The sequence below is a fragment of the Ictidomys tridecemlineatus genome, chromosome 10, assembly GCF_052094955.1.
Source record: "Ictidomys tridecemlineatus isolate mIctTri1 chromosome 10, mIctTri1.hap1, whole genome shotgun sequence".
In the NCBI taxonomy this organism is placed as follows: Eukaryota; Metazoa; Chordata; class Mammalia; order Rodentia; family Sciuridae; genus Ictidomys; species Ictidomys tridecemlineatus.
The window spans coordinates 83,700,256-83,716,877 of NC_135486.1; the positions used below are offsets into that span (position 1 = coordinate 83,700,256).

Genomic DNA, 16,622 nt, shown 5'->3' on the forward strand with positions numbered 1-16,622 from the left:
AGGGCATTTAGGGTTGGTTGGGAGGCAGGAGACAGGGCAATTTTGGATGAGAGCCGTTATTGTGGGAGGTACAGATTTCTGATAGTTTAGAGTAAATAATTTCAGTAATCTCTGTGGGACAGTGATGCTCCTATTCTCTGGTACTGGGCCTGGGGTGATTATGGCAGGTGGAGAGTGACCTGAAGTAAGAGAGCTTCATAAAAGAGGTGGCTGGGGGTGTAGGCTCTGGACTGGTTGGTTTGCATACAAATGCACTCAAGAGCAAGTGGCTTACAATCTCTAGGAAGCATCAGAAGACAGAAAACAAAAGGCATGGTTAATATAAACTGTATACCCAGATCCCCTTCCTCAACCTGGCTACCAATGTTGGGCTCCAGTAGGCATGTTTGTATAATGTATGCCTGCTCTCTGACTGTTATAATTTGCATGTGAGGTGTCCCCCAAAATATCATGTGTGAGATAATGCAAGTAGGTTGAGAGGAGAAATAATTGGATTATAAAAGCCTTAACTCAATCAGTGAATTAAGCCCCTGATTTGATTAATTGAGTGATAACTAAAGGCAGGCAGGATGTCGCTGGAGGTGGGGCATTGGGGACATGCTTTGGGGCATGTATTTTATGTCTGGCAAGTGGAGTCTCTGTCTGCTTCCTGATCATCATGTGAGCCTCTTTAATCGGCCATCCTCTTCCGCCATGATGTTCAGCCTCCTCCCTGAGGAATGGAGCTGGCCTTCTATGGACTGAGACCTCTGAAATCCTGAGCCTCTAAATAAACTCTTCTCACCTAAAAGTGTTCTTTTCAGGTCTCTTAGTCACAGCACCAAAAAAGCTGACTAAAACACTGACTATGGTTAACTAGTCTGAGGATGCATTTGACCTAAGATAGGACATCCAAGAATTTAGAACTATACTAAAAGGGTCCTGGCATGTGAATACTGTTCAGTCATGTTTTCTGCATACACAGGGTAAAGCTGAGAAAGCTGGTTATACTGAGAGGGGAATGCAGCAGGTGAGAGGGAAGAGACCCAGGGCCAAAAGAGACAAGATGTACAGAAAGATCACTGTTTAAATTCCCTCTCACTTTTCAGTCTCTTTTAACATCATCGTGAGAATGATCTGCATTCCTGACCTTGGGTTTCATAAAATTTCTTGTATCCTTAAATAAGCTCCCTTTATCTTTGATGTTATTGGTAATTACAGCAGAGCTCACTGACACAGTGATTTCCCAGAAACTATTATGACAAAGTATAAAGACCCCCCAAAACCAAAAATTAAGCCAGTGGAAAGAACTCCCAACAACATATTTTCTTTTTCTGAGCTCCTTTCTGACTTTCCAATCAACAATCTCAAACCCTTCATTTCCCAACTCCTCTGAGGCAGCTTTTCAGACAATTTGATTCATTTGGCTCAAATCCATTGAGATCCATTCTATATTAAACACCCTCATTCCCTCCTTAAAAGCCATCCTGTATGTAGTTGTTCTAGTATGACCTTGGCCCCCATTCTATCTTCAACATACATTTGTTTCTTTCAAATGTCTTGAATGATATTTACCCAAGGCACATTCCTATAAAACAATGAAGTTCACAGGCATGCAACTGAGCAATGGAGAAATTGGATCTGTATAACATAGAAGTTGTTGATTCCTACAGGATTTTTCCACATTGGAACCAAGGCACGGCCCATGAAAACAGGGCAGTATACTCACAGCTGAGCTCACAGTGAGTCACAGGGGAATCTAGGCAGGCTTAGTTTATGAGTCACTCACTCTTGTTTGCTGTGTTTCTCCATATGCTGCCTAGGGGCAGTATTTATTGATTGCATGCTTCTCCCTACTGTTTGGATACTTTTCCTTGTCTCCAGAATTCTACAACCTCAACTTTTTTATATCACTCTTCCATCACGATCCCTTACCTCCCACCCATCTTACTTTTCTTCAAGGTAAAGTTGCACATTTATAAATTTCCTCTGTTTAGCAGGATTTGGAAAACTTTAAATTGTGTTAGGATTTTAATCATGTTCATATTAGTGCTGTTTGACTATTTATGTATGATTATAGCTGATTGTCCAACCCGATTTTTTCCTTAAGCCTTCTTCATATTCTTCAAAATATGAAGTTTTCAGAAGCACATATTATGTTATAGGAAATATTCTCTGTAAATGTCTGTGTGCTCCATCAAATATAAGAGACAAGAAAATTAGTTTCTAGTCCTAACTTAATATTTGGGCACATATAAATAGATTTTACTGTAACCTATTTTTGTTTGGTTCAACTAGATATAACTAAATATGACTTTGAATTTCACATCTACTTCTTTCAAGTAGCATACCTGAAGCTTATATTTCTTATAAATTAGTATATATTCATACCAACATTTCAGGACTGAAGAGCACATCTTTTAATTGTATCAAGGAAAATAAGAAAATGATGCATACATGAGTATAAATTAAAGTCATTGATAAACACTAATATTTACTTAGAATAGTAAATAATGTGTAAAATATACATTAATAAAAATTAAAACAGTATATTGTCACAAATACTTTGTGCAATGATCTTACTGATCCAGTTAATAAGTGTGGAGAAGTTCATTATGATTGAAACAAATTCTAATTAGAAATTACATGAATGGAGGATAATGTGAGCATTCAGGTTTATAGTTATATTCATTTGAATAAAGAGATATTTCAGGGGCTGTTTAAGACTTACTAAAATGTCTGTTCAAGTAATTACTTTTTCTTAACATTTTGAATGCACCAAGTCATATCATTGTGCTTGGATCATAATAAAGCATAAACACATTAATTAGAATATTTCATTTATGATTATGATGATTAAAATGACATCTTCAAATTGTAGACCTTTTAACATTAAAATGCTAATTTTCTCAATTATTGAAGGATAAAGCAGTATCTGATATTTTCTAGGTATATAACAAATGGTTTACTTGAATTTGATATTAAAGTAATTAGATCCATCCATGGCTTTGATTTTTTAATTTAAAATAGCTGATGAAAGATATAATAAACTCAATCACATACTCCTTTTGTTTAAGAAATGGCACTGGGCCAGGAATAAGAACTATTCCCTGATTGTACAAGAAGTAAATACTGTGGCTGAAGGCATGGGGAAGAGCAATGAGCTCGGTTGACCATATCAATGAGGCCTCTCTCTTGAAACCTGTCTCAAATCAAGGCCAGCAGGAAAGGAAAGTGAGGGTTTGGCTTGGAAATGACAAGAAGTACAGGGTCAATTCCCTATGGACTACCTTCACCTCTTAGTGTGGAATTTTGTTCCTGATTAACCTTATTCACCCTGAGTACTTTCCTTGCAAGGCTGGGACCAAGAATGCCAGATGCCCTTTCTTATCATTTAGAATCTAAAGTAAGTATACTCCCTCCTATACCTTTAGGTTGAATAAACCTACAAAGGATTAATAGCTTTGTTTTCATTTCCTTTCTGTCTTTATGTAAGCAAATACAAACCTTAGGGTGTAGCCTTAAGCACAATAATGTACTTGCCACCAAGGTTACAACCTCATGTCAAATATAACTCTCTTTACATAGAATTACTCTATAATAGCTCTAAGTGATGTCCTTCTACATCAGAGATTGTACTGTGTATTAGTTAGGATGGGATATATTGTATCAAACATAAAAATAATCCACAAATATTTAAAAAAGTGTGTGTGTGTGTGTGTGTGTGTGTGTGTGTGTGTGTGTGTGACTCAGCTATACATTATCCAAAACAAGTTGGCATAGGGGGACTCTTCTATGCACACTGAGGAGGAATGGTCAGATGCAGATGTACCATCTGGAACAAGAGGTCTCTTGTAATACACAAGGGGAGACCTGGAGAGATTTGTTTTTGTATTTGCAATGAGACATTTCTATAGCCAAGGGGATTGCACGCTAGATTTTTCATGCTTCAAACTGGAAGTGATATATGTTGTTTCTCACAGCACACTGGCCAAGACTTATTCACATGAACTCACTTAAATGAAGAAAAGATATGAGGGAAAATATGCATATTTTGACAACAGGAAATATTTTCTGCCACATATGGCAGCAAGCTAAAAGCAATGCAGTATTTGTTAATAAATCAATGACAATGATATTACCATTTGTCATTTTTGATAAAAAAAAATCACAATTTTATTTTTTTTAGTACTAGGGGTGAAACCCAAGGGCACTTAACCACTGAGCCACATCCCCAGCCCTTTTTTTGTAATTTATTTGGAGACAGGGTCTCACTGAGTTGCTTAGTTTTTGCTGAGGGTGGCTTTGAACTTGCAATCCTCCTGCCTCAGCCTCCCAAACTGCTGGGATCACAGGCATGCACCACTGCACCTGGCAAGAGTCACAATTTTTGAATCAATAAAAATCAGTTACTTTCATGGACAAAAAAAAATACTAATGTTTTCATCAACATATAACATCTATTGGTTAGTGACCATGACCATGAAGAGTCACTATTCAAAGCACACGACATATATTGACTTGTTAAATTCTTATAAAATATATATGAGCTTACATTCGATCATACTATTGATATAAATATATACATTTAACAAGAAGATATAATCAGGATATGTTAATTTTAACAGAACCTTTTAAAACATGATTTTGCTACTTTTTTTATCCATAAAAGATTTACAAAAATGTAGTTACTTTGAATAAAACTATTTTTTTTTCACTTGAGAAGCATTGGGCATTTCAAATAGCCAACAAGTAAAGCTTAATTCAAAGCAGCAGGTTTAATTTAAAGATAGGAATTGGCTCTGACATAAAGAGTAAATTTTTAAAATTTTATCAATTCAGGCAGAAAATTTTTGCTCTAAGTACAAAAGTACAGTGCTGGGTACTAAGAAACCTAGGATAAAAATAGCCCTATGTCATCAGGTACAGAAAGAAACTGCTATGACTTGGATCTGGTTCAAGTTTTATAACACTTATAGATAAGGTTTATTTTCTTTCCCCTCCTTCCTCTTAAAAGTTTTCCTGAATCCAAAACAAAACAAATTTAGAACAATAACAATTGCTTGAATATTAAAAAATTTTAAAATAAGATTTACGATGTTGTAAAATAACACTAATGACATACCTATGATCACCTATTTACATTCAATGGCCTTTGAAAAATAATTGACAAACTAGGTATTGCAGGATATTTATCTACTGGATGTTCTTCTACACTTTAGCAAAGCACGTCCTGTTTCCCCAAGGATATAAAAAAGAGGGCTTCTTTCCCAGGTCCCTTAGCTGGGGTACAACTGCTGCACAAGCAGATGAGACTTTATCCATCTTGGACAGCTTCCCTGAGCAACGTGGGACCAGCTTACCACCAACTCTAGGCTGCTTCTTTGGTTCCTTGCTGCCTTATGTAAGGAATACATTTGTCTCACATAACTTGTCATGGATGTTAGTATTCTGTTACATCGGACTCAGAAAAGTTGGTAATTACTGTATGTTGATTCTACTTTGCAGATATATTGGTGCTAGGTGGCTAATTTTAGCAAGTATTTATCAAGATTTTGGTAGTATCCTATGATACCATAGCTAAATATGGCTAGGTGTTTGTGCCACAAAGAATCAGCATGGAAACCAACAGAGCTGGTATTATTTAGTGTGACATCTGGACACCTCACTTTTCCAGAGTTGTTGGGATTAAGTTAAATTCACTGACAATAATGAGGATCATGATGATGCATATCATATCTAACATTTATTAGGTAGCAACCATGAAGAGTTAAGGCTCAAAGCACATGGCATATATTAATTTTAAATCCTCATGATCACCCTATAAGGTAAGTTTTATTTTTATTCCCATAAATAAAATGAGGCACAGATTTGATGGGACTTGTTCAATCTTACACAGCGAGAAATGCCTTAGTACAGAGCAGGCATTTCTGATGGCATTTCTTCACAAGGAGAACCAAGGCTAGATGACCCCTTGTTCGCCTTGGCAATGTATTTCCCTCTCCTTGGTCCCTAGATCTGGATTGTTCTTCCCTGGGATATTTGCTTTCTCATTTTACTTAGGATTTTGTTCAAATGTGTAACTTTTTTTTTAAGAGGGAGAAGAAAAAGAGATAATTTTTAAATATTTATTTTTTAGTTTTCGGTGGATACAACATCTTTATTTTATTTTTATGTGGTGCTGAGGATCCAACCCAGTGCCCCGCACATGCCAGGTGAGCACATTACTGCTTGAGCCACATCCCCAGCCCTCGAATGTGTAACTTTAAACTGTTTCTGACCACTCTTACCAAGATAGTAATTCTCTGTCACTTTCTTCCTATATCATTCAGGACATCTGTCACCATTACATAGTGTAATATTACAAATTACTTTACCATCTGCATCTGCCACCAGAATGTAACTCCCTGTCCTGAATTTTCACACTTAATACCAAGAGTTGAAAAAAATATATATATAATATATATAGTCTATTAATCCATCTATCTGTCCATCCATCCATTTACCCATCCATCTATCCATCCATCCATCCATCCATCTTTCCTTCCATCAATCTATCTGTTAATTAATCATTTTTCTGCCCTTACAATATAAAGTACTACACATTATTTAATCATTCACTATTAAAATATGTCACTTTTAGTTACTTCACTAGGGTACGGTGTTTATTATTTTTTTTTCTAATTTTTGTTTCTTTTTCTCACACTTACTTTAAAAGAAAATCCTGAGCAATCTGAATGCAGCATTTGGAACACTCATAGGTTGAGGAGAAATATAGCTTTTCATCTTAACTAAGAAGGTAAGTTTTAAATTCAAACTCCACAGGGTTCTGTTTATACATTTATTTATTCTTGAACTTTATATAGGACAATCACTGTTTTGTGATCTCCCAGGTTCAATTTGAATCCAAAGTGATTCTGCACTGAAATCATTACCATCATGCTACTATTTTTCACTCCAGATCAATTACTGTTTAAAGGACACTTAGGAGCCATACATACAGTTTTTTAAGAGGAAAAAATGAAAGATGTGAAATGTGCTATAATTAAAAAAAGATGTCTTTTCAAAGTAGGTGTGAAGACAATGCATTAGACATCTAAAATTATAATTACGCTGGATTCTTCATTCTCATTCTCAAGGTATTTCTTTTCATGTTTAGGATTATCTGCGGGGGAATATGATGTGGTTTGCTACTTATGACTTTAAAAAGAAAGACAGAATAGCTAATGTCTACTTAGCAGATTTTATTGACTTCTGGGCACATTTCCTATTCCCTAAATTATTTCTTCCTATTTCATGAATTGAAGTTGGTCATCATTCAATTGAATTTCTCTATGTTCAGTAGAAAAGGCAATGTCTTAGATAATTACTGAATCCTAACCTGAGTTCCTAACCAGTATCTTGGAGGGAGTTTACAGAGGAGTCTTGGAAATAGAAAACCCAAGGATAACACAATACAGATGGGGGAAATGCCAGGAGTCAAGAAAGGGGCACTGAATAGGGAAGTGGAAAAATCCATGTGACCCAACCTTGTGGAGCACACACATTTCAGCCCTGCAGGGAGGAGCCATAAATGGTATATTGCAAAGAGTCTAGATAATCGAGAGATGGTGGTTGAACCTGTAAAACCGAAAGAACCAAACAGAATCAGATCCTGAATGATAGTATAAAAAAGTTTCACTCCTAGAACAATGACAAGCCCTTCACTATTGTTCATATATTCTTCTTAGATTACACTTTTAAGATGCTTACATGCATTCTTCAAAGCGCTTCCTAGAGAGTTAACGATTTAATTACCTCAAGAAGTCTAAGAAATAGAAGCATTATTATTACTGCTTTCTAAATGAGGAAAAAAAAAGCAACAGGAAGATTATGGAACTTGGCTTTAAACCACAGTGCAGCTGGCACGTGTGTAAGCTAGGTTGATATCTAATGGTAGTTTTTCAAATCTGGGCTCTTAACTACTGAAATAAATGCTACTTAGTATTAGCAGCAAAGCCAATAAGTATCAGGTAAATAATACTTGAATAAATAATATTCTGATTGAATAGCCATTTAAATTAAAAACTTTAATGACTACAAATATTTTATTGTTGTAGTCATCTTTTCCTTTCAATATAAAAGCTCTTCTCACTTCTTTGTACTATAGAATGGTTCTTGCATTTTATAAAAATTTGTGTGCAATCCATTTTCAAACCAAATTGAAAAAAGTGCAACATCAAATTCATGTTATGTCAATTATTTTTCTATGAATAAGATACTTTTTTTCCTTATTAGCTTGTTCAAAAAAGGAAGAGATGCTTTTTAGTGTGTTCTTGGACCACAGAAAATGCCCATGTTCTTGCTTTAGTTATTCTTTTAGAAAGTAAAAACACAAAAATTGATAGTAAGTTTAAGATAGTACCATCATGTATTTAGAACGTTAAAAAATAAAAAATAAAAAGAAGTATATATAGCTTTATTTTGACTATTTACTAAATATTCTTTAATAAACTGAGCTGTAAGTTTATGAATAGGAAGTAAAGTATATCTATTAAACTGAAAAAAAGGGCTGGCATTGTGGCTCATTTGTAGAGTGCTCGCCTACCACATGTGAGGAGGCCCTGGGTTTGATCCTCAGCTCCACATAAAAATACATAAAGATATTGTGTCCAACTACAACTAAAAAATAAATATTAAAAAAACTGAAAAAATGTTTTATTTGCAGGAAATAGATAACCACTAAACATATATCATGCATATGTACATGTACATATATATGTATATATGTATGTGTGGCATGAACACATTATATCATATAGATTGTATATCATATATATTTCCTTACTTCCACTCAGAATTTTAATCTTGATGATTTGGAAATTTAAAATACATACATAGAGACCTCAGATTTAAGTCAGATTATCATGGAACAAGCACAGATTATTAAGAGAGTTCATGGGTCTAGACAGTTCCTGCCTCATACACCTGAGGATCTATTCATTCTCCCAGTGGATAAAACCCTCCAACCACCTGGCTGTGTCTTCCAATGATTATCTGTTAGCTCCCTCCCTATGCTATGGCCTTTTTTCTTTAGGCACAAGTGGCACCCAGGTCTTGCTGCTGTTTGCAGGTTGTTCCCATTGATTTGTATCTTGGGCTTTAGAGGGGAATATATAATTTTGTGTGTAGGTTTTTCCATGGCTGGTTGACTTTGTTAACCAGGTGCTCTGTTTTGATGTGAAGACTTGGGAAACACTAAAAGCTATTCTGTCACTTTCATACCATCTATCAGAATTTACTCTCATTTTTTTAATTATTTTAAAGAGGTCCACTGATTTACAATTTATAATTAAGATGCCATTAAGTTCACCTATATAAAGCCATATAAAGTTTAACATTTAATGATTTTAGTGTATTTATGAAGTTGTGGAACAATCACTGCAAACAATATTATAATATTTTCTTCTTATAAAATAAACCTTATAAATCATTCTCTCAGCCATACATAATTTCTAATCTACTTTCTATTTATACATTTATATAATCTAGACATTTAATATATGAGGTATTATCAATTGCATTTTTTTCCCGGTGTTTTAGATGGAATATGGCAGAAATAAACATTATTTATTTTTAAGTTCTATATCTCAACTGGAGAATGGCAACAATTTCACAATAAATTTTATTATAACCTATTTACATATGATTTCAAATTAGTTTCCTAATAAAAGGCAATAAAACAAGCTTTGAATATGTGATACAGTAACTTTGCAATGTACCAAGAGTATTACAAGAACTTCACATGTATTAACATATTTAATGTTCACAGAAACCTATGATGGGACTACCTGTTTATCATCTTAATTTTACTGAGATGGAAACTGAGGCAAAGTGAAATGATGAAATTTCCCCAAGCTAAGTGGCAGAGCCAGATTCCACACCCAGGTATCTTGTTTCAAAGACTCCTTGTTCTTAACTATATGCTAAATTCCTCCCTGACTTATAGGTGTTCTGTCAAATACCATTCTCTTCTAAACTGGCAACAGTGGAAAACAACTAAGGATGGCATAGTCAAAGCTTCTTCCCATTGATCATCAGACATATGAGTGGTGTATATCTTAAAACTAGGGGATTTCCAATATCATTGGTTTGAGCTCCATTCATAGTTTCCAAATTTTCTCATAATACTTACAAATAATTAGTTCTACCTTAACTAAGAAATACTTCAAAAATACTCCTTATCATACTAAGCTATTAAAAACCAATGACTGTATTGGTGCCATTCAATATTGATTGATCATATTCAACTGTGACAACATTAGTCTCTTTATTGAAAACATAGAAAGCATGTTAGACTTAAATATAATTTATCAATAACTATAAGACATTAAAATGTCACCCAATAAGATGAGTATTGGATTGAGGGGAATAAAATTACTTATTGTTACATAAATTATCACACGACTTTAAAACAGGGAAGGGAAAAAAACAGTGCAAAGTTTTACATGAGCCAGGCAAAGCTGGAAAAATAACTCTCAGTTCCCTTCTGTCCTGAATCAACCCATCTAGGAAGCATTCTCCTTCCCTTGAGAGGAAGGAATTCTTGTTGAATAAAAGCTTCTTTCTTTCTTTCTAAAATCTTAGAAAAAAAAACTTTTAAAGAATTTTTCCTCTTCAAGTTGCCAAAATCATTTATAGATCGAGTTACAAATTATCATAGAAAATCAACATATTACCAGGAAATTGACTAGGAAAGAATTTAAGAAGCACATTCTCATGTCTAAGATTCCTTTTTCATGATTATGTGTGGGGAACCACATTTCCTTTGACACTCTACCCCAAACAGCTTCCAGCTCAGATTTTGACTCCTGCAGAGCAAACAGATACTGAGCTATATGCTCTCTGGATCCTCAGGGGCACATGAATTAAGATCTTATGTAACATATACAAGGTAGCTGAGTAGCATCCACCTCTTCTGGAAAGGAGGGTGGGGGGTAAGATTTTAAAGGATTTATTTCTTGTGAAGCAGAAACCTTTGAAGCAGCACTGCTCATAAAAAGGACAGATACTATAACATCACCAAAAACTAAAGTCGCATTTTTGAACTGCCTGAGTGAAAAGATATTTTAATACAATAAAATTAAACAGTATTCAGGTTTAGCTCTTCAGTCCCAGAGACTCGCCGCCAAGTGAATCACTATAGCAAGCCACAGAAGGCACATCCTTCATCGGCAGAATGTATCACACAGGACTATTTTGGAAATCAAATGGAATAATTCCCACTAAAGAACTCTGCAAACTATGAAATTGTACAAATGTATTCATAATTATTTTTGACTTTTTATGGATAGTTTTATAAATAAAATCTAAGTGTAGTTATATTTCACATTTAAAAGTATGATAAAGGATAGCAAATTTTTTCAAGTTATTGTTTGTTCACATGCTGGAATAGCATTTTTAAATCTCCTGAGCATAGTTTTCAACACAAGTTTTGCTTGAATTTATTTCTCAGCTTCTAATCTTTTTTACTGGCTCATTTTTCACTAATTTAAGCTTAAAAAAATAGATGAATAGATGTAACTCTTTTTTTATTTTTATTTTTATTTTTTGGTCCCAGGGATTAAACCCAGTTATGCTTAACCACTGAGCCACATCCCCAGCCCTTTTTATTTTTTATTTTGAGACAGACTCTTAAATTACTTAGGGCCTTGCTGAGCTGCTGAGGCTGCTTTGAATTTGCAATTCTCCTGCCTCAGCTTCCTGAGCCACTGATATTATAGGTGCACACTACCATGCCCTGTTGGGTGTAAATCTTAAACTTACATTTTACAGTGTGTTGGAAAAAAAATTGAAAGAATACATCCACGTGTTAGGGGATAGTGTAGAAAGAAGAGGGGAGTCCTTTCTGTAACTGATGGAGAGGTATTGCTATCATCTGCATATTTTTTTTCTCCTTAAATTTACATTTTGAATTCCTACCCTCCAAGATGATATTATTAGGAAGTAAAGCCTTTTTCAGGCAGTTTAGGTCATAGGAACTGAGCCTTCACTAATGGAATTAGTGTCTTTATAAAATAGGCCCAGCAAAGCTCATTTGCCCTTCCAGAATGTGAAGACACAACAAGAAAGTTGTGTAAGCCAAGAAACAAGCCCTCACATGTCATGGGATCTGCCAGCACCCCACCCCTCAACCAGTCTGGGACTTTCCAGCCTCCAGAACTGTGCGAAATAATTTTAATAATTTTCGGTTGCTGATAAGCCACCCAGCTTATGTTATGTTGTTACAGCCTGTCAAATGGACTAATACAGAGGTTAGCTCTTAACATGTGGTGCAACTTTACAATTATGAAGTTCTACCTGTGAAACAATTTGTGTGTGCATACAAAGTACACAACATAGTCTTTTATAACTGTGCTTCCAAATAGAAATGATCTCCAGAAACTTACCAGTTGTGCAGTTTGTAAATTCAATATCATCAATTGCAGCTCCTCCTCCCAGGTCCCTTGTCCTGGTACCTTGAAAGATAACTTCAAAGTTTCTCTGCTTTCCTAGCAGAATGACAGCTTTTTGCCATTGATTACCAGGGTTCTGTCTGCTTTCTTGCCATACTTCTGAGAGTCCTTTATCTGTCTGAAGTTAAAGAGGGAAATAATTAAAAACAACAATGACAACATTAATAATAAATACCCAGTTATTTAGCACAAAACCAACTGACCAATGAAAATTCAAAAAACATTGGAACGCTGATAAAATGTCTTTAACATTGTTTATCATTTATGGTTAGTTCCCCCCAAAACAGTATTTGGTGCTAGGTCACTTTGATTTTAGGGTAAATATATAAGGCCCTTGTCTAAAACTTGTAATCAAAATATTGAAACAGAGGGGAGCATCTAATGGAATAGCATCCAGAAAATCAAATGAGATGTTCCAACAGATTAATACTGTACCACTATGAAATATATAATTTACAGATACTTTGAAGAATATAAACCAAAAAGAAAAATAAATGTCTATTAAAGAGGGGGTTCAAAAAGTTATAAGTTCATGGTTTCATGCTTTGAGAAAATTAATATTAATAAATATGAGTAATGTCTTGTTCTGTTGCAGAAGAAACAGATATTATGTCATATGATTCTTTCTCTGGGTGATAGAAAGTGTAACTATGTATCAATTAACTTAAAATTTACTTTATAAAACAATTATCAATTTATAGATGGAGCCTTCAGCATTTTTCTGAAAACAATGATGAATCTACACTCAGAGTCAAGTGACTTCTACATGCAAGGGGATGAGAACTTCACACTTAATTAATGGAATGTCATATCTTTATGGCAACTAAAGAGAAGTTCTTTTCAAGGTTAGTCTTTGATTCATAGTGATGTTTTAGTGATTTGGAATCAAAGAGATTATTAGTTAAATTAAAGATTAAAGTAGACAGGTTTGTCTGACACTTAGCAATATTAGAGGCATGAATATTGATGAAAGCCTATCTTAATTCATAAACTTTATCAACTTTCCCTCTGCATCTGCCTCCACAGTTAGAAAACCAACTCATCAGGTATACTAAGCCCCCAAAGATTTTCAACAAATAACATCAAAAAAGAGGGTCATGTTTCCTTTCAATCAACAAAATATGAAACATTTGTTAAATCTTACAACTGGTCTTCTAGTAAAAGAAAACAATAGACTAAAATATTCACTATGAAAAGAAAATGAGGGTAAATGATTTTGGAAAACATCCATGAGGGTAAAATAGGATTCTTTTATATTTGCTATTGTTTTAATTTGGATATAACATCAACTCTTATGCCTATAACTACCAAGTATTCATCCAAATGTACAAAGGAGATTTATTTATTTATCCATCCATTTTTTTTATGGTTTGTACTTTTATTTATTTATTTATTTATTTATTTTTTTTTATTGGTTGTTCAAAACATTACATAGTTCTTGATATATCATATTTCATACTTTGATTCAAGTGGGTTATGAACTCCCATTTTCACCCCGTATACAGATTGCAGAATCACATCAATTAAACGTCCATTGATTTACATATTGCCATACTCATGTCTGTTGTATTCTGCTACCTTTCCTATCCTCTACTATCCCCCCTCCCCTCCCCTCCCCTCCCCTTTTCTCTCTCTACCCCCTCTACTGTAATTCATTTCTCCCCCTTGTATTATTTTTCCCTTTCCCCTCACTTCCTCTTGTATGTAATTTTGTATAACCCTGAGGGTCTGCTTCCATTTCCATGCAATTTCCCTTCTCTCTCCCTTTCCCTCCCACCTCTCATCCCTGTTTAATGTTAGTCTTCTTCTCATGCTCTTCTTCCCTACTCTGTTCTTAGTTACTCTCCTTATATCAAAGAAGACATTTGGCATTTTTTTTTTAGGGATTGGCTAGCTTCACTTAGCATAATCTGCTCTAATGCCATCCATTTCCCTCCAAATTCTATGATTTTGTCATTTTTTAATGCAGAGTAATACTCCATTGTGTATAAATGCCACATTTTTTTTATCCATTCGTCCATTGAAGGGCATCTAGGTTGGTTCCACAGTCTTGCTATTGTGAATTGTGCTGCTATGAACATCGATGTAGCAGTGTCCATGTAGCATGCTCTTTTTAGGTCTTTAGGGAATAGACCCAGAAGGGGAATAGCTGAGTCAAATGGTGGTTCCATTCCCAGCTTTCCCAGGAATCTCCATACTGCTTTCCAAATTGGCTGCACCAATTTTCAGCCCCACCAACAATATACAAGTGTACCCTTTTCCCCACATCCTCGCCAGCACTTGTTGTTGTTTGACTTCATGATGGCTGCCAATCTTACTGGAGTGAGATGGTATCTTAGGGTGGTTTTGATTTGCATTTCTCTGACTCCTAGAGATGGTGAGCATTTTTTCATGTACTTGTTGATTGATTGTATGTCCTCCTCTGAGAAGTGTCTGTTCAGGTCCTTGTCCCATTTGTTGATTGGGTTATTTGTTATCTTATTGTCTAATTTTTTGAGTTCTTTATATACTCTGGATATTAGGGCTCTGTCTGAAGTGTGAGGAGTAAAGATTTGTTCCCAGGATGTAGGCTCCCTATTTACCTCTCTTATTGTTTCTTTTGCTGAGAAAAAACTTTTTAGTTTGAGTAAGTCCCATTTGTTGATTCTAGATATTAACTCTTGTGCTATGAGTGTCCTATAGAGGAATTTGGAGCCCGACCCCACAGTATGTAGGTTGTAGTCAACTTTTTCTTCTATCAGATGCCGTGTCTCTGATTTGATATCAAGCTCCTTGATCCATTTTGAGTTAACTTTTGTGCATGGTGAGAGAAAGGGATTCAATTTCATTTTGTTGCATATGGATTTCCAGTTTTCCAAGCACCATTTGTTAAAGATGCTATCCTTCCTCCATTGCATGCTTTTAGCGCTTTATCAAATATAAGAAAGTTGTAGTTTTGTAGGTTGGTTTCTGTGTCCTCTATTCTGTACCATTGGTCCACCCGCCTGTTTTGGTACCAGTACCATGCTGTTTTTGTTACTATTGCTCTGTAGTATAGTTTGAAGTCTGGTATCGCTATACCGCCTGATTCACAATTCCTGCTTAGCATTGTTTTTACTATTCTGGGTCTCTTATTGTTCCATATGAATTTCATGATTGCTTTCTCTATTTCTACAAGAAATGCCGTTGGGATTTTGATTGGCATTGCATTAAACCTATAGAGAACTTTTGGTAATATCGCCATTTTGATGATGTTAGTTCTGCCTATCCATGAACAGGGTATATTTTTCCATCTTCTAAGATCTTCTTCATTTTCTCTCTTTAGTGTTCTGTAGTTTTCATTGTATAAGTCTTTCACCTCTTTTGTTAGGTTTATTCCCAAGTATTTTATTCTTTTTGAGGATATTGTGAATGGAGTGGTTGTCCTCATTTCCATTTTAGAGGATTTGTCGATGATATACAGGAATGCCTTTGATTTATGCGTATTGATTTTATATCCTGTCACTTTGCTGAATTCATTTATTAGCTCTAATAGTTTCTTTGTAGACCCTTTTGGGTCTGCTAGGTATAGAATCATGTCACCTGCAAATAGTGATAATTTAAGTTCTTCTTTTCCTATTTTTTATGCCTTTAATTTCCTTCATCTGTCTAATTGCTCTGGCCAATGTTTCAAGGACTATGTTGAACAGAAGTGGTGAGAGAGGGCATCCCTGTCTTGTTCCAGATTTTAGAGGGAATGCCTTCAATTTTTCTCCATTCAGAATGATGCTAGCCTGAGGCTTAGCATAAATTGCTTTTATAATGTTGAGGTATGTTCCTGTTATCCCTAGTTTTTCGAGAGTTTTGAACATAAAGGGATGCTGTACTTTGTGGAATGCTTTTTCCGCATCTATCGAGATGATCATATGGTTCTTATTTTTAAGTCTATTGATGTGGTGAATAACATTTATTGATTTCCGTATATTAAACCAGCCTTGCATACCAGGGATGAATCCTACTTGATCATGGTGCACAATTTTTTTGATGTGTTTTTGTATCTGATTCGCCAGAATATTATTGAGGATTTTTGCATCTAGGTTCATTAGAGATATTGGTCTGTAGTTTTCTTTCTTTGAAGTGTCTTTGTCTGGTTTCGGAATCAGGGTGATGTTAGCCTCGTAGAATGAATTT

General features: G+C 35.0%; 1 protein-coding gene across 1 annotated transcript in view; it reads right to left on the reverse strand.

Moving 5' to 3' along the window:
- The window catches only part of Malrd1 (MAM and LDL receptor class A domain containing 1), a 610,752-nt gene that overhangs the window by 215,706 nt on the left and 378,424 nt on the right, over positions 1–16,622 (reverse strand). Inside the window, exon 29 of the mRNA XM_078024684.1 lies at positions 12,408–12,591. Within this exon, the coding sequence (XP_077880810.1) occupies positions 12,408–12,591 (184 nt within the window). The remainder of the gene's footprint in view (positions 1–12,407; positions 12,592–16,622) is intronic.